The 22,482-nt window shown below is 35.2% G+C and overlaps 1 protein-coding gene across 2 annotated transcripts in view; it reads left to right on the forward strand.

The window, feature by feature from the left end:
- Positions 1-22,482, forward strand: part of LOC135838709 (phosphoglycerate mutase 1-like) — an 81,506-nt gene that overhangs the window by 55,761 nt on the left and 3,263 nt on the right. The window contains exons 1-3 of one of the 2 annotated variants that reach the window (XM_065354452.1): positions 16,941-17,154; positions 17,530-17,601; positions 17,828-17,933. In XM_065354452.1, the coding sequence (XP_065210524.1) occupies positions 17,074-17,154; positions 17,530-17,601; positions 17,828-17,933 (259 nt within the window). In that variant the 5' untranslated portion in view covers positions 16,941-17,073. Of the gene's footprint in view, positions 1-16,940; positions 17,155-17,529; positions 17,602-17,827; positions 17,934-22,482 lie in introns of those variants that run through there. The other variant, XM_065354462.1, reaches the window with a different exon arrangement.

The following is a 22,482-nucleotide window of genomic DNA, read 5'->3' on the forward strand; positions in this document are numbered from 1 at the left end:
ATGTTAACGATACCCATATTGTCAATCAAGTTTTGCCCCAAAATTGGGTGAGAGGGTGTCTATGGCCCCAAAATTGGGGTTCCAACATGTTGGTTGGTTTTCTATTGTTTTGGGAGGCCCGCATGCAAAATTGTAGAATTATATCACTGGCAGTATCTCTTTTTTTGGTGGTGTCCTAACACGAGTTTTTTGAAGATGACCCACCTGGGGGAAAAATTTGAAAAAAATCCTTGCCAATCATTGTACTTATGCAGATAAATTTAAAAAAAGAAACAAAAAGTTTGTGTACCAGAACTAGGTTTGGTTCGGGGATGCGGTGGTTTCAAATTTTCGTCAATATCTCTCCCGGGGAAGGGGGGATTTTTGAAAAAATTCACGTTGCTAGAGCCACGTCTCTTTTTTTTTGCGTGAATTCAAAATTTTTTATTCAATACTCGTTGAAGTATCCTTTTTTCACTCTGAAATTTTGAAAGTGTTCGTGTAAAAAATCTAGGTACACTATACAGGAAATCAAATTTTGAAAAATTCACTTTTCCACTCAAACATACCTACTAGACCTATTAAACCTTGAATTCGTTCTAATCAGCAAACTGAACTATCTCGATATGCAATTTTTTGCAGTGATTTTTCGAACCACTGAAAATATTTTTCACGAAAAATTACGCGTAGATATCTAATGGGTTTTCAATTCAAAAAGCAGTTATAGCGTAATAAATCCAACGAAAAACATTCGACATTTCATTCCTTCGCCTCTTCTTGGAGACGATACCCAAGAAGTTACAGCTTATACATATAACTTCCCAGCTGCGTTGGTTTAATAGTACATAGGTACCTGGTACATACGTTCTTATCATTACATAAAACCGAATGATTCCTCAATTCCTCATGCTTAGTATGTACTTTACCTACCTATACTGAGTACTCAGCTACGAAAAACATGTCGCTAAATATTTCAATTCATTTTACAGCTGAACTTACGTTAGATGTATTCAGGCATATGGCATATAATGGAGTAATTAATTCCCCGAGGCAACTTTTTTCCTACAGGTGACATCACATTCTATGGAACATTTTAAAATGAACTCCTCCCGCCCCCCTCCCACCAATAAAAAAGTTGGCATTATCGACTAAATGACGGCCATTTTCATTGACAGGTGTGCCAAAATCACAGATTTTGCATTCCCACATGCGTCTCGCACGAAATTTTTGAATTGGACAGATCTGGATCGAAAGAGCATGCAAAAATTTACCACTAGCCAAAATTTCAGGTGGGTCATTCCACGTCTATTGGACCAAGAAGTGGTAGGGGGGTTCGGCGATTTTTTTGAAAGTTCAACTGTGGAAAGACCGTCTCAAGGGATGACCAATGACGCAAATCTCAGCCCTCTAGTCCATTTTTAAAGGCAGCCAGGGGGTGTCAAAGTTTTCAGTGATCCTAAAATATCATACATTTCAGCAGTGTATTACTCAATAACTGCGATACCTACCAAAATGGAACTTTTTTTCATAGTTAGGGGTTTTGAAAGGCTTTTTGGTGATATCATAAAAATCAGTGTTGCCACTTTTTTTCGTACAAAAAATTAGCTCAAAAAGTTTTGAAACGTAGTTTTCATATCGTTCCGACTCTCAAAAATTCTGAAAAAAATATATTACGTAGGTACAACTTTTCATGCTGAACAACATATTAAAAAATTGGAATGGTAACATGTTGTAAAGTCGATTCAAAAAAAATTTTAATTTTGCGAAATAGTCCGGCATATGACAATAGGAGTAATTGCATCCCCCCCCCCCATCCTCCAGGACAACTTTTTTCTTAAAAGGGACATCCTAAGGAACATTTTAAAGCAAACTTGCCAAAAAAAAGTTGGCCTTACTTACAAAATGGCGGCCATTTTGATTGACAGGTCAGCCGAATTCGCAGATTTTGCGTTTTAACATAGGACTTGCACGAACTTTTTCAAATTTTACAAAGGTAGATCGAAAGATCATGTAAAAATTTATCACCTGTCAAAATTTCAAGTGCTAAAGTGCGTTTTTCGATTTTTGGTGAATTTTTGAAAATCGAATTTAGGCCAAAAATGAGGGAAAAAATCAAAATTTTACCAAATTGACCTAGAAAGCTGAAATTTGGGATATACCCTATTTTCGACATGCCAAATCGATTGGAAACGGTTTCAACTCGTTTTGACCAGTTCTGGAGCCTCCAGCAGATTTTCGAAACTTGAAATTCCCGTAAAATTCCATCAAATTGGAGTTGTAAAGCTAGAATTTATTCTAAAAACTAATTTCAAAACGCTACGAAGTACTGCAGGTGAATTTCAAGTCGTTTTGGAGCCTCCAGCGACTTTTTGAAAATTCCTGATGCCTTCAGCAGATTTTTGAAACTTTAAATTTCCCCAAAATTTCATCAAACCAAGATGGAGAGTTGAAATTACTTCTGCAAACTAATTTCAATACGCTACGATGTTGACTGCTGCTGAATTTCAAGTCGTTTTGGAGCCTCCAGCAACTTTTTGAAAGATTGTAGGACGTTTTTTTTTGGAAAATTGAAATTTCCTAAAAGTATAGTAGCTGGACGCTTCAAAACCATTTGAAACCACCATGTAGTCTGCGAAGTAAATTCCAGCTTGCCAACTCCATTTGATAAATTAATTTTGGGGAAATTTCAAGTTTCAAAAATCTACTGGAGGCTCCAGTTTTTCAAAAAAGTCACTGGAGGCCCTAAAATGACTTGAACCCACCTGAAGTCGTCTTCAGAGGGTGTTAAAATTGGAGTGTAGAGTAAATTTCAGCTTTCCATCTCCATTTGATGAAATTTTGTGAAAATTTAAAGTTTCAAAAATCTGTTGGAGGCTCCAGTAATTTTCAAAAAAGTCACTGGAGGCCCTAAAATGACTTGAACTCACCTGAAGTCGTCTTCAGAGGGTGTTAAAATTGGAGTGTAGAGTAAATTTCAGCTTTCCATCTCCATTTGATGAAATTTTGTGAAAATTAAAAGTTTCAAAAATCTGCTGGAGGCATCAGGAATTTTCAAAAAGTCGCTGGAGGCTCCAAAACGACTTGAAATTCACCTGCAGTACTTCGTAGCGTATTGAAATTAGTTTTTAGAATAAATTTTAGCTTTACAACTCCAATTTGATGGAATTTTACGGAAATTTCAAGTTTCGAAAATCTGCTGGAGGCTTCCAGAACTGCTCAAAACGAGTTAAAACCGTTTCCAATCGATTTGGCATGTCGATAATAGGGTATATCCCAAATTTCAGCTTTCTTGGTCAATTTGGTAAAATTTTGATTTTTTCCCTCATTTTTGGCCTAAATTCGATTTTCAAAAATTCACCAAAAATCGAAAAACGCACTTTAGCACTTGAAATTTTGACAGGTGATAAATTTTTACATGATCTTTCGATCTACCTTTGTAAAATTTGAAAAAGTTCGTGCAAGTCCTATGTTGAAACGCAAAATCTGCGAATTCGGCTGACCTGTCAATCAAAATGGCCGCCATTTTGTATGTAAGGCCGACTTTTTTTTTGGCAAGTTTGCTTTAAAATGTTCCTTAGGATGTCCCCTTTAAGAAAAAAGTTATCCCGGGGGATCGGTGGTGGGATGCAATTACTCCTATTGTCATATGCCGGACTAAAAAAATGCTATTTTTTGATTAAAAACTTGAAAAAAAGTTTTGATAGGTGAAGTTGACCCATTTGACCCCTATTTTTACGTAGGTATTTGTCGAAAAAGTTGAAAAACCCCCTTTCACTCGATGAAATGACTTCTTCACAAAAAAATCAAAATTCGAAAAGATTCAAAAAATGAACAAATTTTTATTTTTTTGTTGCGAGTGTAATTTTTATCAACTTTTTCATGAAATACGCCAGAAAGAGGTCAAAATAAGACAACTGAATAAATTTCAACTTTTTTCGATGATTGAAATTGAAAATTGAATTTTTTCCAATTTTGATTTTCTTGTGAAGAGTTCATTTCATGGAGTGAAAGGGGGTTTTCAACTTTTTCGACACATACGTAAAAATAGGTGTCAAATGGGTCAACTTCACCTATCAAAACTTTTTTTCAAGTTTTTAATCAAAAAATAGCATTTTTTCGCAAAATTAAATTTTTTTTGAATCAACTTTGCAACATGTTACCATCCCAATTTTGTAATATGTTGTTGAGCATGAAAAGTTGTACGTAATATATTTTTTTCAAGATTTTTGAGAGTCAGAACGATAATGAAAACTACGTTTCGAAACTTTTTGAGCTAATTTTTTGTACGAAAAAAAGTGGCAACACTGATTTTTATGATATTGTCAAAAAGCCTTCCAAAATCTCTAACTATGGGAAAACGTTCTATTTTGGTAGGTATCTCGGTTATCGAGTAATCCACTACTGAAATGGATGATATTTTAGGATTACTAAAAACTTTGACACCCCTTGGGTGCCTTTAAAAATGGGCTAGAGGGATACGATTTGCGCCATTGGTCTTCCTTCGGAAGGTCTTTCCACAGGAAAAATTTCAAAAAAATCGCCGAACCCCTCTACCACTTTTTGGTCTAGAAAATCAAATTGCCAAAAATGAGAAAAAAAATCAAAATTTTACCAAATTGGCATAGAAAGCTGAAATTTGGCAAGAAGGATCCAGTAATTTCTAAAAAGTTGCTGGGGGCTCTAGTCACCTCCATAACGTATTGAAATCAGTTTACAGAATGAATTTCGGCTTTTCAACTGCATTTTAAGTTTTAAAAACCTACTAGAGCCTCCAAGTATTTCGAAAAAATCGCAATTTTCAAAAATCTGCTGCAGGCTTTAGAACTTCTCAAAACGGTTTGAAAAAATTGCCATGGAGGATCGGCAGGGAGGTGCAATTTTATTATTCCATATAATATGCCGTATGCCAGAGTATACGTAGATGTATGTGTAATGTAAGTTCAGCTGTGAAACGACTTAAAATATGTATTAAACTGAATGTTTTTCGTAGGTACGTAAGGTAGATAACGTGTAGTATAGAAGTATGTACTTACAAATAATGGGCACGTAAAATCGCTGTTTTTTATGTACGAAAACGTACTTCTAAACAAACACAGCTGGGAAGTTGTAAGCTGTACCTACGTTTTCGTTACGCAGTAACTGCTTCTTGAATTTTTTTCTTATTGGGTACTCATCATTCTTCATGAAAAATATATTCAGTGGTTCAGAAAATCACCGCAAAAAAATGCATTTTAGGATAGTTCAGTTTGCTGAATACGAATTCAAGGTTCATATTATATGTACCTAGACCTACTATATGTTTGAGGGGAAAAGTGAATTTAAAAAAATTAGATTTTCTGCGTAGATTTTTTACAAAAAACTTGGAAATTTCAGAGTGAAAAAAAATATTTGAACATGAACTTAATCCTCCTAAAATGACTACAATCTACTACTAAGTAAATTATACCGTCTCCAAGACCGAAAATGCTGTCAAAGCTCGCTGCACTCCAAATTAAACACGCCATATTAAAATGGCTGCCGACGATTGTAAGCCATTTTGGAGTCTCCAGCAGCGTTTTGGGAATTCTGGAAGCTTTTTCAGTAGATTTTAAAACTTGAAATTTTCACAAAAGACCACCCGGATAAGATAGGCAAAATGCCCTTAACCCCAGATTTCGATGAAACTCACAGGGTATGTTTAGTACCCCCAAAAAATAATGTTGGGCCCATAGCCCGCTCCCCACCCCACCCCCCTCAGCCAGGGGGGCTAAAAACCGCGTTTTTCAGGGGAAAAATTCTGTATCAGCGCGTAATTAAGATAAATTGATTCTGTAAACGAATATAGTTAGAGGATACATGGACATACCTCCCTGAATTTTTTCAGAATTTTTCATCGCATGGGGGGAGAAGGGGGGACAAAAGAAAACTTTAAATCGACATTACTCCGGAACGAAACAACATACCAAAACGATTTTTTCGTCAAATATGTATCTTTAGGTCTACTTTCTATAGAAGTCATCACCCGGCCATTTGGAGTGGTGGGTCAAGCTCAAAAGCTCAAAAAACTCTCAAAAACCACGTTTTTTGCGTTTTTCTCCAAAAATATGGAAGTCATGAAATTGAAATCACATCACTTTGAGGGGTCGTAGCGCCCCCCTTGGGGCTAGGGAGTTGGTTGATAGCTCATTTGATAGGTATTTGAGGAGAGATTAAATAATCAGTGCTCATTTTACTCAAAAGTAATTTTTTGACAAAAAAACGGATTTTGGGGGGCTTTGATCCACTGTGGGGGGATTAGCTCCAGTGGTAGGGGCGGGGGCTTTTAGTATGTTGTTCACTACACCATCCTAGACAATATTCGCAAAAAAAACCTTTGATCCCAATTATGTTCGGGTCAAATCGTAATTTGACTGGGCTAACAATATGCGCAGAAGTATTTGTGCTTACATCAAGATAGCTGAAAGGGTATTCCTGGGTAAAATAGGTGAAATGCCCCTGTCCTCGGATTTCTGAAATTTTGATGAAACATTGTTGGGTACCATAAAAAAAAATGGTCGGAGGCAAAAAATTCTCCCCCTACCCCCCTCCCTTGCTCATGATAGCGAAAAAAGGGCCTTTTTCGGGGAGAAAAAATCCATGCTTCAACGAGTTTAGAAAAAAAATTGCATGTGCTTGAATTATGTTCGGAGATACGGCGGTTTCAAATTTTGTTTTGTCAATATCTCTTCCCAAAGGGGGCCAACAATTTTTGAAAAAAATTCAAGTTTGCTAGAGTCATATCTCCTTCAAGTATGTTGAGTGAATACAGATTTTTTTCAAAACTCGTTGAAGCATGGATTTTTTCTCCCCGAAAAAGGCCCTTTTTTTCGCTATTATGAGCAAGGGAGGGGGTAGGGGGAGAATTTTTTGCCTCCGACCATTTTTTTTGATGGTACCCAACAATGTTTCATCAAAATTTCAGAAATCCGAGGACAGGGGCATCTCATCTATTTTACCCAGGAATACCCTTTCAGCTATCTTGATGTAAGCACAAATACTTCTGCGCGTGTAGTTTTACGATCACGTGGTGTAAATGAATTTTCAAATACACAATTCTGAGGTAAAATTTCACGCTGAACAACTTGGTTCTCTTCGATTTCCGCCATTTGTCCATATTTTTGGAGAAAAACGCAAAAAACGTGGTTTTTTGAGAGTTTTTTGAGCTTTTGAGCTTGACCCACCTCTCCAAATGGCCGGGTGATGACTTCTTCAGAAAGTAGACCTAAAGATACATATTTGATGAAAAAATCGTTTTGGTATGTTTTTTCGTTCCGGAGTAATGTCGATTTAAAGTTTTCTTTTGTCCCCCCTTCTCCCCCCATGCGATGAAAAATTCTGAAAAAATTCAGGAAGGTATGCCCATGTATCCTCTAACTATATTCGTTTACAGAATCAATTTATCTTAATTAAGCGCCGATACAGAATTTTTCCCCTGAAAAACGCGGTTTTTGGCAGCCCTGGCTGAGGGGGGTGGGGTGGGAAGCGGGCTATGGGCCCAACATTATTTTTTGGGGGTACTAAACATACCCTGTGAGTTTCATCGAAATCTGAGGTTAAGGGCATTTTGCCTATCTTATCCGGGGGTACCCTTTAATCAAATGCAGTTGGAAAGCCGAAATTTATTCTGTAACCTAATTTCAGTATGCTATGAAAGGCGACTTTAGCCTCCAACGATTTTTTGGAAAATCACTTGATCCTCCAACAGATTTTTCTATGCTCGAAATTTCCATAAAATTTTTGCCAACGTTGCTGAGTATCCGAGAAATTCACTCTGTACTCCAATTTCAACGCACTATCGAGTCAGTTGACTTGATTACGTGTTCATTTTAGAATGCAGCGTAAATTCGGAACTTCCAACTTCGTTTTATGAAATTTTGCATAGAAATTTCAAGTTTCAAAAATCTGCTGGAGGCTACAGAACTGCTCAAAACGGGTTGAAACCGTGTCCAATCGATTTGGCAGGTCGAAAATAGGTTATTTGCCAAATTTCAGCATTCTATGTCAATTTGGTGAAATTTTGATTTTTTTTTTTAAAATTTGGCTTACATTTGATTTTTAAAAATTTACCAAAAATTGAAAACTGCACTTTGGCGCTTGAAATTTTGGCTGGTGGTAAATTTTTTCATGCTCTTTCAATTCAGATTCGTTTAATTCAAAAAATTCCGTGCGAGTCTTATGTTGGAAAGACAAAATCTACGATTTTGGCTGACCTGTCAATCTAAAGAGCCGCCATTTTGTAAGGGCGACCTTTTTTTTAGTGGTGGGGGGGGGGGAAGTTCGCTTTAAAATCTTCCTTAGAACGTCGCTTTTATTTTTAGAAAAAAGTTTGCCCATGGAGAATCGGGAGGGGGAGCAATTACTCCATAATGTATAGGTATGCCATGCCTGACTATATCTGACGTAAGTTCGGCTGTAAAATACATTGAAATTGTATGAAATGACATGTTTTTCGTAGCGAAGTACTTGGTGGGTAGGTAGGTAGGTATAGGTAAAGTACTAAGCATCTGAAATCATTCGGGTTTACTTAATGAATCATTACGAATGACGAATACGTACTTTTGAACTAACACAGCTGGGAAGTTACATAATCGTATAAGCTACACGTTCTAGGGCATTGTACAATATAACTCGAAAAATTTCGTACAATCATTCGTCTCTATGAAGAGGTGAAGAGATTGGGATTCAACATCGTATATTTTTCGTTGGATTTCTGACGCTGTAACTTGTTTTTTGATTAAAAACACGAAAAGTCTTCGAAGATATGATCTAGTATATAGGTGGAGAAAGGTGTACCTACATACCTACTCGTATGATGTATTAGGATCAATCTTGATCAAGGAAGTTTTAGGGCTTACAAGGGAACCTCTTGAGGTGTAACACTTCGATTTGAACGGGGACCCCGATTTTTGGAAAGAGCATAGTCTAAAACCCCCAAAACCAAATTTTCAGCTGCTCAAGTTAATTTTTCGATTTTTGGCGAATTTTTGAAAATTCAAAATGGACTGTTTTTGGCGATTTATGCTTATTTTTTAAGTACCTACTTGATCAGTAAAAACGGTAAGAATAAGTTCCAAATGTAATATTAATTACCCAAATTCAAATTTCAGAATTTCCAGCAGTTCTGGAGCCTTCAGAGCGATTTTTTAATTTCTCCAGAATTTTGAATTTGCTCCAGAAGGCGCGAATATGAAGTTGGGCAGCTAAAAATCGAGTTCTATATTATACTCGACTTGTTTAACGAGTTTATCAACATTTGATCCGATTTTGAGAGTGACACCTCAAAACTGGCTTTTTGACCAGCTATTTTCAAAATTAAAAAATCCAAAAAACCAAAAGTTTCCCGTTTGCGTGGAAATTTTTGAAATTCACGCGAATCGCTGTATTTTGTCCAAAACTAACCCCCCAAATCCAAATTTCACAATTTCCAGCTTTTCTGGAGCCTCCAGCGTGAATTTCCAATTTCTCCAGAATTTTGAATTTGCTCCAGAAGGCGTGAATATGCAATTGGGCAGCTAAAAATCGAGTTGTGCATAATACTCGACCTGTCTAACGAGTTCATCCACATTTGAGCCGATTTTGAGAGTGTCACCTCAAAAGTGGATTTTTGACCAGCTTTTTTCAAAATTAAAACATCCAAAAAATCAAAAGTTTCTCGTTTGTGTGGAAATTTTTGAAATTCACGCGAATCGCTGAATTTTGTCCAATACTAACCTCCCAAATCCAAATTTCACAATTTCCAGCCATTCTAGAGCCTCCAGCGCGATTTTCCAATTTCTCCAGAATTTTGAATTGGCTCCAGAAGGCGTGAATACGAAACTGAGCAGCTAAAAATCGAGTTGTATACACTCGACAATTCGACATGTTTAACGAGTTTATCCACATATGGAGCCGGTTTTAAGAGTGGTTTTTTGCGGTGTCACTCATGCTTCAAAACGGCTGGAAATGGAAAAATTTGAGCTCCGGGGGTTAGTTATTGAAGAAATACAGCGATTCACACAAATTTCAAAGATTTCCCCACAAACCGGTATCGTTTGATTTTTTGGATTTTTTTAATTTTGAAAACAGCTGGTCAAAAAACCAATTTTGAGATATCACTCTCAAAATCGGCTCAAATGTAGATAAACTCGTTGAACAGGTCGAGTATTACACACAACTCGATTTTTAGCTGCCCAATTGCATATTCACGCCTTCTGGAGCAAATTCAAAATTCTGGTGAAATTGGAATATCGCGCTGGAGGCTCCAGAAAGGCTGGAAATTGTGAAATTTGGATTTGGGGGGTTAGTTTTGGACAAAATTCAGCGATTCGCTTGAATTTCAAAAATTTCCACACAAACGGGAAACTTTTGATTTTTTGGATTTTTAAATTTTTAAAAAAGCTGGTCAAAAAGCCACTTTTGAGGTGTCACTCTCAAAATCGGCTCAAATGTGGATAAACTCGTTAAACTGGTCGATTGTAATATACAACTCGATTTTTAGCTGCTCAACTTCATATTCACGCCTTCTGGAGCAAATTCAAAATTCTAGAGAAATTGAAAAATCGCGCTGGAGGCTCCAGAATGGCTGGAAATTGGTAAATTTGGATTTGGGTAATTAATATTAGCTTTGGGACTTATTTTTACCATTTTTACTGATCAAGTACGTACCTTTAAAAAAAAATCATAAATCGCCAAAAACAGTCAATTTCGAATTGTCAAAAATTCGCCAAAAATCGAAAAATGAACTTGGGCAGCCGAAAATTTGGTTTTTGGGTGTTTTAGACAATGCTCTTTCCTAAAATCGCGGTCCCGTTCAAATCGGTGTGTGACACCTCAAGAGGTTCCCTTGTAAGCCCTGAAACTTCCTTAATAGTCCGGCATATGACAATAGGAGTAATTGCACCCCCCCCCCCGCCGAGCCTCCGGGACAACATTTTTCTTGAAGGGGACATCCTAAGCAAAATGGCGGCCATTTTGATTGACAGGTCAGCCGAAATCGCAGATTTTGCGTTTTAATATAGGACTTGCACGAACTTTTTCAAACTTTACAAAGGTAGATCGAAAGATCATGCAAAAATTTATCACCTGTTAAAATTTCAAGTGCTAAAGTGCATTTTTCGATTTTTGGTGAATTTTTGAAAATCGAATTTAGGCCAAAAATGGGGGAAAAAATTAAAATTTTACCAAATTGACCAAGAAAGCTGAAATTTTGAATATGCCCTATTCTCGACATGCCACATCGATTGGAAACGGTTTCAACCCGTTTTGAGCAGTCCTGGAGCCTCCAGCAGATTTTTGAAACTCGAAATTCCCACAAAATTCCATCAAATTGGAGTTGTGAAGCTAAAATTTATTCTAAAAACTGATTTAAATATGCTACGAAGTACTGCAGGTGAATTTCAAGTCGTTTTGGATCCTCCAGCGACTTTTTGAAAATTCCTGAAGCCTCCAGCAGATTTTCGAAACTTTAAATTTTCACAAAATTTCATCAAATGGAGATGGAAAGCTAGGAAATTTACTCTACACTCCAATTTTAACACACTCTGAAGACGACTTCTGGTGGATTTCAAGTCATTTTAGAGCCCCCAACGACTTTTTTGAAAATTACTGGAGCCTCCAGTACATTTTTGAAACTTGAAATTTCCCCAAAATTTCATCAAACTAAGATGGAGAGTCAAAATTTATTCTGCAAACTAATTTCAATACGCTACGAAGTTGACTGCTGGTGAATTTCAAGTCGTTTTGGAGCCTCCAGCAACTTTTTGAAAGGTTGTATGACGTTTTTTTGTAAAATTGAAACGTCCTAAAAGTAGCTGGAAGCTTTGAAATCATTTGAAACCACCATGTAATTTTCAAAAAAGTCACTGGAGCCCTGGAGGCCCTAAAATGACTTGAACCCACCTGAAGTCGTCTTCAGAGGGTGTTAAAATTGGAGTGTGGAGTAAATTTCAGCTTTCCATCTCCATTTGATGAAATTTTGTGAAGATTTAAACTTTCAAAAATCTGCTGGAGGCTCCAGTAATTTTCACAAAAAGTCGCTGGAGGCCCTACAATTACTTGAACCCACCTGAAGTCGTCTTCAGAGTGTGTTAAAATTGGAGTGTAGAGTAAATTTCCTAGCTTTCCATCTCCATTTTTGATGAAATTTTGTGAAAATTTAAAGTTTCGAAAATCTGCTGGAGGCTTTAGGAATTTTCAAAAAGTCGCTGGAGGATCCAAAACGACTTGAAATTCACCTGCGGTACTTCGTAGCGTATTTAAATGAGTTTTTAGAATAAATTTTAGCTTTACAACTCCAATTTGATGGAATTTTGTGGGAATTTCGAGTTCCAAAAATCTGCTGGAGGCTCCAGAACTGCTCAAAACGGGTTGAAACCGTTTCCAATCCATGTGGCATGTCGAGAATAGGGTATATTCAAAATTTCAGCTTTCTTGGTCTATTTGGTAAAATTTTGATTTTTCCCCTCATTTTTGGCCTAAATTGGATTTTCAAAAATTCACCAAAAATCGAAAAATGCACTTTAGCACTTGAAATTTTGACAGGTGATAAATTTTTGCATGATCTTTCGATCTACCTTTGTAAAGTTTGAAAAATTTCGTGCATGTCCTATGTTGAAACGCAAAATCTGCGATTTCGGCTGACCTGTCAATCAAAATGGCCGCCATTTTGTAAGTAAGGCCAACTTTTTTTTTTGGCAAGTTTGCTTTAAAATGTTCCTTAGGATGTCCCCTTCAAGAAAAAAGTTGTCCCGGAGGATCGGCGGGGGGCGGGATGCAATTACTCCTATTGTCATATGCCGGACTAATACGAGTACGTACACCTCCCTCCACCTACTTGACCATGATTATCTTCGAAGGCTTTTCGTGTTTTCAATCGAAAAACAAGTTACAGCGTAAGAAATTCAACGAAAAATATGCGATGTTGAATCCCAATCCCTTCACCTCTTCATAGAGACGAATGATTTGTACGAAATTTTTCGATTTATTTTGTACAATGCCCTAGAACGTGTAGCTTATACGAATGTAACTTCCCAGCTGCAGTGTTAGTTCCAAAGTACGTATTCATCATTCGTAATGATTCATTACGTAAACACGAATGATTTCAGATGCCTAGTACTTTACCTACCTACCTACCAAGTACTTCGCTACGAAAAACATGTCGTTTCATATTTCAATGTATTTTACAGCCGAAATTATGTCAGATAGTCGGGCACATAATATGGAGTAATTGAAGAGCTCTATTCCAAAGTGGGTTAAGTCATTTTAAAAAAAAGCCCGTTTTACGGAGATTTATACTTCAAAAGTGGGTTCAGTCATCAATTTTTCAAAGTAAATTTTTCAACAAGCAATTCTTTCATGTCCAAAGAAAGGAAAGGTGCACCAACCTTTGGAAACAGGACACCTTTCAGCATCAAAAAAAACTTTAAACGCATTTTTCAGTGGAAAAAATGACTTAACCCACTTTGGAATAGAGCTCTTCAATTACTCTCTCCGGATTCTCCAGGACAAACTTTTTTCTTAAAATAAAAGCGACGTTCTAAGGAAGATTTTAAAGCGAACTTGCCCCCCCCCACCAATAAAAAAAGGTCGCTCTTACAAAATGGCGGCTCTTCAGATTGACAGCTGTCAGCCGAAATCGTAGATTTTGCTATCCAACATAAGACTCGCACGGAATTTTTTGAAAAACGAATCTGGATTGAAAGAGCATGAAAAAATTTACCACTAGCCGAAATTTCAAGTGCTAAAGTGCAGTTTTCGATTTTTGGTGAATTTTTAAAAATCAAATTCAAGTCAAATTATTTTTTAAAAAAATCAAAATTTCACCAAATTGACATAGAATGCTGAAATTTGTCAAATAACCTATTTTCGACCTGCAAAATCGATTAGACACGGTTTCAACCCTTTCGAGCAGTTCTGGAGCCTCCAGTAGATATTTGAAACTTGAAATTTCTGTACAAAATTTCATAAAACGAAGTTGGAAATGCGAAATTTACGCTGCATTCTAACTTGAACACGTCATTAAGTCGACTGACTCGATAGTGTGTTGAAATATTGGTGTACAGAGTAAATCTTTTGTATTTCCAGCAACGTTGGCAAAAATTTTATGGAAATTTCGAGCATAGAAAAATCTGCATTCGAGTTCAGGGGCCCAGGAGGTTCGATTCATACGAGAACGACACCCATATTATCAACCTTTTCCATACCCGAAATTGGGTGGGGAGGTGCTCGTGGGACCCAAAATGAGTTTTCTGAGGAATTTTTACATTTTCTACGGTTTTCTTTCTATGGTTCATGTGTAAAATTTCAATACTTCGTCGTGATGAGTGGTTCTTTTTTTTTTTTTTTAGCGATGCTATGTAGTCCGGCATATGACAATGGGAGTAATTGCACCCCCCCCCCCCGCCGATCCTCCGGGACAACTTTTTTCTTAAAGGGGACACCCTAAGGAACATTTTAAAGCAAACTTGCCAAAAAAAAAGTTGGCCTTACTTACAAAATGGCGGCTATTTTGATTGACAGGTCAGCCAAAATCGCAAATTTCGCGTTTCAACATAGGACTTGCACGAAATTTTTCAAACTTCACAAAGGTAGATCGAAAGATCATGCAAAAATCTATCACCTGTCAAAATTTCAAGTGCTGAAGTGCGTTTTTCGATTTTTAGTGAATTTTTGAAAATCAAATTTAGGCCAAAAATGAGGGAAAAAATCAAAATTTTACACAATTGACCAAGAAAGCTGAAATTTGGGATATACCCTATTTTCGACATACCAAATCGATTAGAAACGGTTTCGACCCGTTTTGAGCAGTTCTGGAGCCTCCAGCAGATTTTTGAAACTTGAAATTCCCACAAAATTCCATCAAATTGGAGTTGTAAAGCTGTAATTTATTCTAAAAACTAATTTCAATACGCTACGAAGTACCGCAGGTGAATTTCAAGTCGTTTTTTGAGCCTCCAGCGACTTTTTGAAAATTCCTGAAACCTCCAGCAGATGTTTGAAACTTTAAATTTTCACAAAATTTCATCAAATGGAGATGGAACGCTGAAATTTACTCTACAGTCCAATTTTAACACCCTTTGAAGACAAGATCAGGTGGGTTCAAGTCATTTTAGAGCCTTCAGTAGATTTTTGAAACTGGAAATTTCCCCAAAATTTCATCAAACCGAGATAGAGAGTCGAAATTCATTCTGCAAACTAATTTCATTACGCTACGAAGTTGACTGCTGGTGGATTTCAAGTCATTTTGGAGCCTCCAGCGACTTTTTTGAAAATTACTGGAGCCTCCAGTAGATTTTTGAAACTTGAAATTTCCCCAAAAATTCATCAAACTGAGATCGAGAGTCGAAATTCATTCTGCAAACTAATTTTGACACCCTCTGAAGACGATTTCAGGTGGGTTCAAGTCATTTTAGAGCCTCCAGCGACTATTTCGAAAATTGCTGGAGCCTCCAGCAGATTTTTGAAGCTTTAAATTTTCACAAAATTTCATCAAATGGAGATGGAAAGCTAAAATTTACTCTACACTCCAATTTTAACACTCTTTGAAGACAAGTTCAGGTGGGTTCAAGTCATTTTAGAGCCTCCAGCAACTGTTTTGAAAATTACTGGAGTCTCCAGCAGATTTTTGAAACTTTATATTTTCACAAAATTTCATCAAATGGAGATGGAGAGTCGAAATTCATTCTGCAAACTAATTTTGACACCCTCTGAAGACGATTTCAGGTGGGTTCAAGTCATTTTAGAGCCTTCAGCGACTATTTCGAAAATTGCTGGAGCCTCCAGCAGATTTTTGAAACTTTAAATTTTCACAAGATTTCATCAAATGGAGATGGAAAGGTGAAATTTACTCTACACTCCAATTTTAACACCCTTTGAAGACAAGTTCAGGTAGGTTCAAGTCAATTCAGAGCCTCTAGCGACTTTTTTGAAACTTGGAATAATCTCAACATTAATTCATCAAATGGAGTTGGCAAGCTAAAATTTACTTCGCAGACTACATGGTGGTTTCAAATTCAAAAAAGTTGCTGGAGGCTCCAAAACGACTTGAAATTTACCTGCGGTACTTCGTAGCGTATTGAAATTAGTTTTTAGAATAAATTTCAGCTTTACAACTCCAGTTTGATGCAATTTTGTGGGAATTTCGAGTTTCAAAAATCTGCTGGAGGCTCTAGAACTGCTCAAAACGGGTTGAAACCGTTTCTAATCGATTTGGCATGTCGAAAATAGGGTACATCCCAAATTTCAGCTTTCTTGGTCAATTGTGTAAAATTTTGATTTTTTCCCTCATTCTTGGCCCAAATTTGATTTTCAAAAATTCACTAAAAATCAAAAAACGCACTTTAGCAATTGAAATTTTGACAGGTGATAACTTTTTGCATGATCTTTCGATCTACCTTTGTAAAGTTTGAAAAATTTCGTGCAAGTCCTATGTTGAAACGCGAAATTTGCGATTTTGGCTGACCTGACAATCAAAATGGCCGCCATTTTGTAAGTAAGGCCAACTTTTTTTTAGGCAAGTTTGCTTTAAAATGTTCCTTAGGGTGTCCCCTTTAAGAAAAAAGTTGTCCCGGTGGATCGGCGGGGGGGGGGGTGCAATTACTCCTATTGTCATATGCCGGACTAATGAGTATGACTCAAAAAACACATAGTTGCCAAGTAGTAGTATATTACATCGTGAAACTCGTTAGATATTTCATTTTATTTGTTGAAAAATTAATCGAATATTTCACGTGTAGAATCTACGACTATGCCTCATTCACCAATTGAATAAAATGGGGCGTAACGATGATCATGCAAATGGACTAACGAAGTAGGTAGGGACATGAGATGAGCCCAAGCGCAAGCGTCTTCGAGGTTTTCACGAAAACATGGCTTGTTTGACGCTTGCGCTTGCTCTCGAATATCAAAATCACTCGACGTATTCGTCGAAACCTCGAAAGTAATTAATTTTCAATTTTAAATAACGCTCGCGCTCGTATCGGTACCTTCAGTATTAATCTAGAATCTCTAAAGCACAGACGTTTCTTTAACATTGTAGGTACCCCAAAGTCGTGTACCTCTACCTACCTGAATTTTCTGCGAAATCAAAAAACGCACGCAATGTCGAGGAAAACTTTAATTTCGAAGTTGTTTTTATATTTTTCAACGTATTTATTATTTTTAACAACCGTACTAGCTGTTGTAAGTATACATAAATCACAATACTTCTTCAATGTGGGTAATATATCATGTAGTATCGATAAATTTGCGATTTTCATTTTAAAAACTTGAAAAAAAAAATTATATTTTTTGGGAAATTAATTTTTTGCCTCGTCACTTCTTCAATGAGAATTTTTTTTTTTTGAAAAATCATGTAACCAAAAAATATGCCTCTATCGTTAGCCAAAGTACTCATGGATACCTTTCGATTGATGCAATTCCATTGCCTGAGTTGAATTAGAAAAAAATAATTCGGGTTTGAAAAAAAATGCAGCATCTTTCCCATAAATACATTATCTGAGGCCATTTATAAAGATGGCATCGAATTTCACCTACGAAACATTTTATTTTTTTCAGGTTGATTGGCAATGTCCATTGAACATAGTAAAAGATATACCATTGGACGAGACTCCTCAAACTTATAAAACGGTGAGTAGCTGTAAACTTGACAATAATTATAACATTAAATTCCCAGCTTCTGTCAGGTGTATTTGAATATTTTTTGACACCCCTGCGACTGAACTCGAAATAAAAATCATAATATTTTGGGTTTGTGTTGCGAGGATCAATATTTTTTTTTAATTTGAAAAATTGATTAGTTTCAAAGTGCAGCCAAAGTACTAATATTTCACTTGAAATTATTCTTTTATTAAAGAGATTCTCCGACAAAGCCAAGTATACAGTGGTAATAGTAAGACATGGCCAAAGCGAATGGAACGATATATTCTGCGGATGGTACGATGCCGATCTGAGTATCAAAGGTAGGTACATACATATAGCATATATTTACATACAGGGTGTTTCATAGGTGGCTTCACTCCTTCAACTGGGTAAGTAGGCAACTTATGCTGAGCACAACTATGTATGTTTGTCGACCTTTTGGATTTGAAGGAAAAAACTTGAGGCTTCCAAACCGAACGTTTTTTTCCCCTCAGAGAATCGAGTACGGGTTTCAGGTGGTAGGGTGTTGCAAAATTTTTCTGATATGGGTTCTGGTATTATTGGGGTAAAATACCTGTCTCCTAAACGGGGTAATACGTTTAAATTTTGTGGGGTGGCCAGTATACTTGCTGAGGACTTCACACTGGCTGGCTGTTCATGAGACATTGCCAAAATATTTAGGTGCAAATTGTACAAATTTTGATAGTGTTTCAGTATAGAATAAGTAATTTATCTTTACGTTTAGAGAAAACGTAGGAGAAATTCAAGAGATTGGGAGATAAGAATTTGGCTAGCTGATACGGTTTACTTACAATGGTTTTGAATACAATAAGTATTATATAACTACTTTGTTTGATTAAGGTAAAAAAATTTGTTATCTGGGATGTTTTTATTTACTTGGGTATGTTTGGATTTTATTCATACATCTTTGGTTTATTTAGACTGGTATTTAACAAATTCACAGCTTCTATTTACATCTTAATTTATGAGGTATTTACATATGTAGGTACTCATTTGAAAATATTCTAATTCACCGCAATTGTTCAAATTATAAAAAAACAAAAAAAAAACAATGAGAAATAAAAGTTATAGGAACGATTTTAAATACCTATTTTTTAACAAAAAAAAAGGTGTGCTTCATTTTCACACTTTCTAAAAAAATTATTCTCAGTTATCTCCAATTTCAAAAAGGTAAAATTTTATGCATGCAAAATAATTTTTAAAACTGTTATATGTAGTCGGAATGTGTTTTGAAATATTTCAAACCAAATTATCAAAAAAAAATCTAAGCAGAATACTTTTGAAAAGCAAACATTTTGAAACTGAATCTGAAAATTCTCAATTCTTTAAAAAATCACTATAAGCCATTCTTTGAATTTCAATCTCACCCCTAAAAATTTAATTCAATTAATAATTTGAATTCAATATTTTCAAAAAATATGCCAGGATTGTTAACTGGTTTTTAATCATTACCAGCATAACTGCAAATTGACCAGTAAATCAACAAAAACAAAAAAAATTAACTTTGACCAAGAAAATTTTTTTAGAAATATCACCAACAACTGTAACAATTGTTTTCTGAAATCAAAATGAACCATAATGTTAACTAAGTATAACAATTTTTTTGAACAAAACTGGTTGGAAATTTTAAAAAAATTCAAAGTACAGTTTTATTCAATGTGATTTGAAACTTTAATGAAAAAATAATGATCAAAAGATGAAATGAAAAAATGTGAATAGAAAGTTCAAAAAAAACTCATTAAACTATTAAAGCTCAATCTTGAATGATATTTTAGTGATAAGAGGTAATACAGAATTGTTTCTTGAAAATATTGTTAAATTTTGAATTTAAATTTTACTTGTGGTTCAATTTTCAAACTTGAAGTGTAATTTGAATATAATTGGCAATTGGCATCATCTTATTGTTAGAATAGTAAAAAATTGTTAAATTTCAAACTCAGAGAAAAGTTTTGGAAATTTTCAAATTTTGAACTGTGATTTCAACTATTAAGCAAAATTCTGACCTCAACTGGAAAAATTTCCACCAAAAACAGTAACCTTAACCTTATAACTGCTGATCAAAAAAAAAAAATGATCACCAATAACTGTCACCCAAACCTTGACTGTAATTTTAAGAAATGAATAACCTTAACCTGAATAATTTTTTTTCGGTTAACAAGCTCGATTTTGTTTTTGTTTTTTAAATTTTTTATTCTGATCTTATAACCAATTTTCATTAAAAAAATAATGAATCTAAAACTGTTTATCATATACATTAAATTAACTTTTGAAAAAATAATATAGTTAAATAAAGAAATTTAGAAATAGTGTACCTGTTAACCTGTGTTGGCAAAAAAAAAAAAAAAAAAAAAAAAACAATGAGTAAGTAAATAAATTTTGAATACATTTTTTAAAAATTCCAGTAAATCCTAAAATTATGAAGCTAAGTAAATTCAATTTAATTGAAATAATTTTTTTCGACCAAGTTTTTTTCATTTTTATTTATACCTATATAGAAAAATTTTTAAACATTCTAAATGTAGGTAGCTTTAAAATTTATAGTTTTGCTGCAATTAAAATAAATTCTCTCAAGTGAATTTTTTCCAATAAAAAACAATGTGTAAATTTTTTTGACAGCCTGAATCAGAGCAATTAGCAACATACGCTTGCAAGCAAATTATAAGAATTCATTTTATGTCCATTACTCCACGTGGTACTGGTAGCTGTAGGGTCAGGTATAGGATGTTATGGTCTGAAGGTCCCAGGTTTGAGCCCCCCCCCCCCCCCCCCCAATAAGTATGGGAATTTTAGAGACTAATATTGAAGGTAGGAAAAATTTGAAATTGTTAGAAGGTATTATACTTAACCGGGGTTGTTATACCGTACCACAGTATGTACCATGGTAACCTGGTATACTAAAAAAATTGTGGTAATGGGATTGGTACACGGTGTCGGTAAAATTTAATTGTGGTATTAGGGTCGGTGTATGGTATTGGTATTGTTGAATTGTGGTATTGGGGATTGGTATAATTATGCTATCAGTATAGATAAATAGTGGTATTGGTACATATTTGGTATTCGGTATCTATAAGTTCAGTATTGGTATTGGTATTTGGTATTTGGTACCCTCATTATAAAACTTGGTATGTGGTATTGGTACACTGGGAAACATCCAATTTTTCCCAGTACATAGTATTGGTGTACCGGGAAGAACCGGGAAGATGAACCATTTTTTTACTGGTATCTCCTGCTATTGGGAATAACCAGGAATGGAAACCAAAATAAAAAAAAATATCTGTCATTTTATTAGCGGTTATTTTTTTCAAAATTATTTTTTATGGTTACAGTTAAGGGTTATGGTTATGACCCAAAAAAAATAAAGGTTACAGTTGAAAATAAAGGTTACAGTTTTCTTTCAAGTTTCATTTATCAAAAATTAATTGCACTGCTATGTCAAAAAAGTGCGCCTGCTACCAAAAAAATGGAAAAACGCATTTTACAGCCATTTTTTTGAGTTTGAAGAAAATTTTAGACAAATTGAGCCCTTTTTTTAAATCAAAAATCATAATAAGGTTAAATGTCATCTTTTACACCAAAAAAATGAGATTTTTACTCAAAAAAATAACTGTTATGTATTTAACCAAAACAAAAAAATAAATCTGTCAAAGTTATGGTTTATGGTTAAAAAATTTCAAATCAATTATTTTGGTTATGGTTACAGTTACAGTTACAGTTACAGTTTTTGCATCATTTTAGCGGTTAAAATTCGTTTCGGTTAAAAATTTTAGGTATGGTTTCCATCCCTGAGGGAGGGATCCTGTAGGTGACAAAAATTCAATAAAAACATAGAAATAGAGGCATCTTTTGTTTGCAAATCAATTTTTTTTTTTAAATTGTCACTCTAGCCATCTCTAGCAATAATTTTACCTGCATTTTTATGAAATAATCGGTACAAAATCTACCTTAAAATCTTGTATTGTCTTTTATCCTCTCCTCAGTGAAATACAAGCTCCACCAACACCATAAACCCTTTACAGATTCCAAAATATCAAAAAAAAAATTTTTTGAATAAGTATTATGTTATAGATACCGGTATAATACTGGTAAATTACATGGTATTGGCATGCAGCAGTTAATATTAGGGTACTAGTACTACAAACCAGGTATGTCAGATGGCCATTTTGTTCCTGGTTAGACGAACTTAGCATTGCAGTATATGGGATTTTGGTCAACTTTAACCGTGTTTATCTTCAAAACTGTGCACTTTACAACTTTTTCACAATAACATCTTTGAAAGAGAATTGAACGAGCTTTCCAATGGTACGCTACATGTATCAATTGAAGTACATTTAGTTTTTTTGAATTTCAGTCATTTTTCAGTACTTCATTTTCAGGTTGAAAATAGTTTGAAATTGTGTGAAATTCACAGCATGTGCTCTAATTCAATGATTACTTTCATTCTATGCCAGAAATTCCATAGTAAAAACCTTGAATTGAAAAACAATAATTTTTGAAGGTGAGGAACAAAATGGGAGTCTAGCATACCTGGGTTATAGTACCTTATTAATTTCTGATACCAGTATTTGGTAATGGGTATCCCATATTGAGTTTCTGGTATTGGTATGTGGTATTGGGTACTTGGTATTCATGTTCCCTGCATTGGCATTGGTATTGGTATTTGGTATTTGGTTTCTATGATTTTGGCATTGGTATTGGTACTTGGTTTTTGGTACACTCATTACAGAACTTGGTATGCGGTATTGGTAAACTGGGAAAAATCCAAATTGTTCCTGGTAGGTATACAGTATTGGGAATACCGCCCCAATACCGGGACAAATCCCCGGTATTTTGGTATCTGGTAATACTGGG

This window comes from Planococcus citri, chromosome 1, assembly GCF_950023065.1.
Source record: "Planococcus citri chromosome 1, ihPlaCitr1.1, whole genome shotgun sequence".
Classification (NCBI taxonomy): domain Eukaryota; kingdom Metazoa; phylum Arthropoda; class Insecta; order Hemiptera; family Pseudococcidae; genus Planococcus; species Planococcus citri.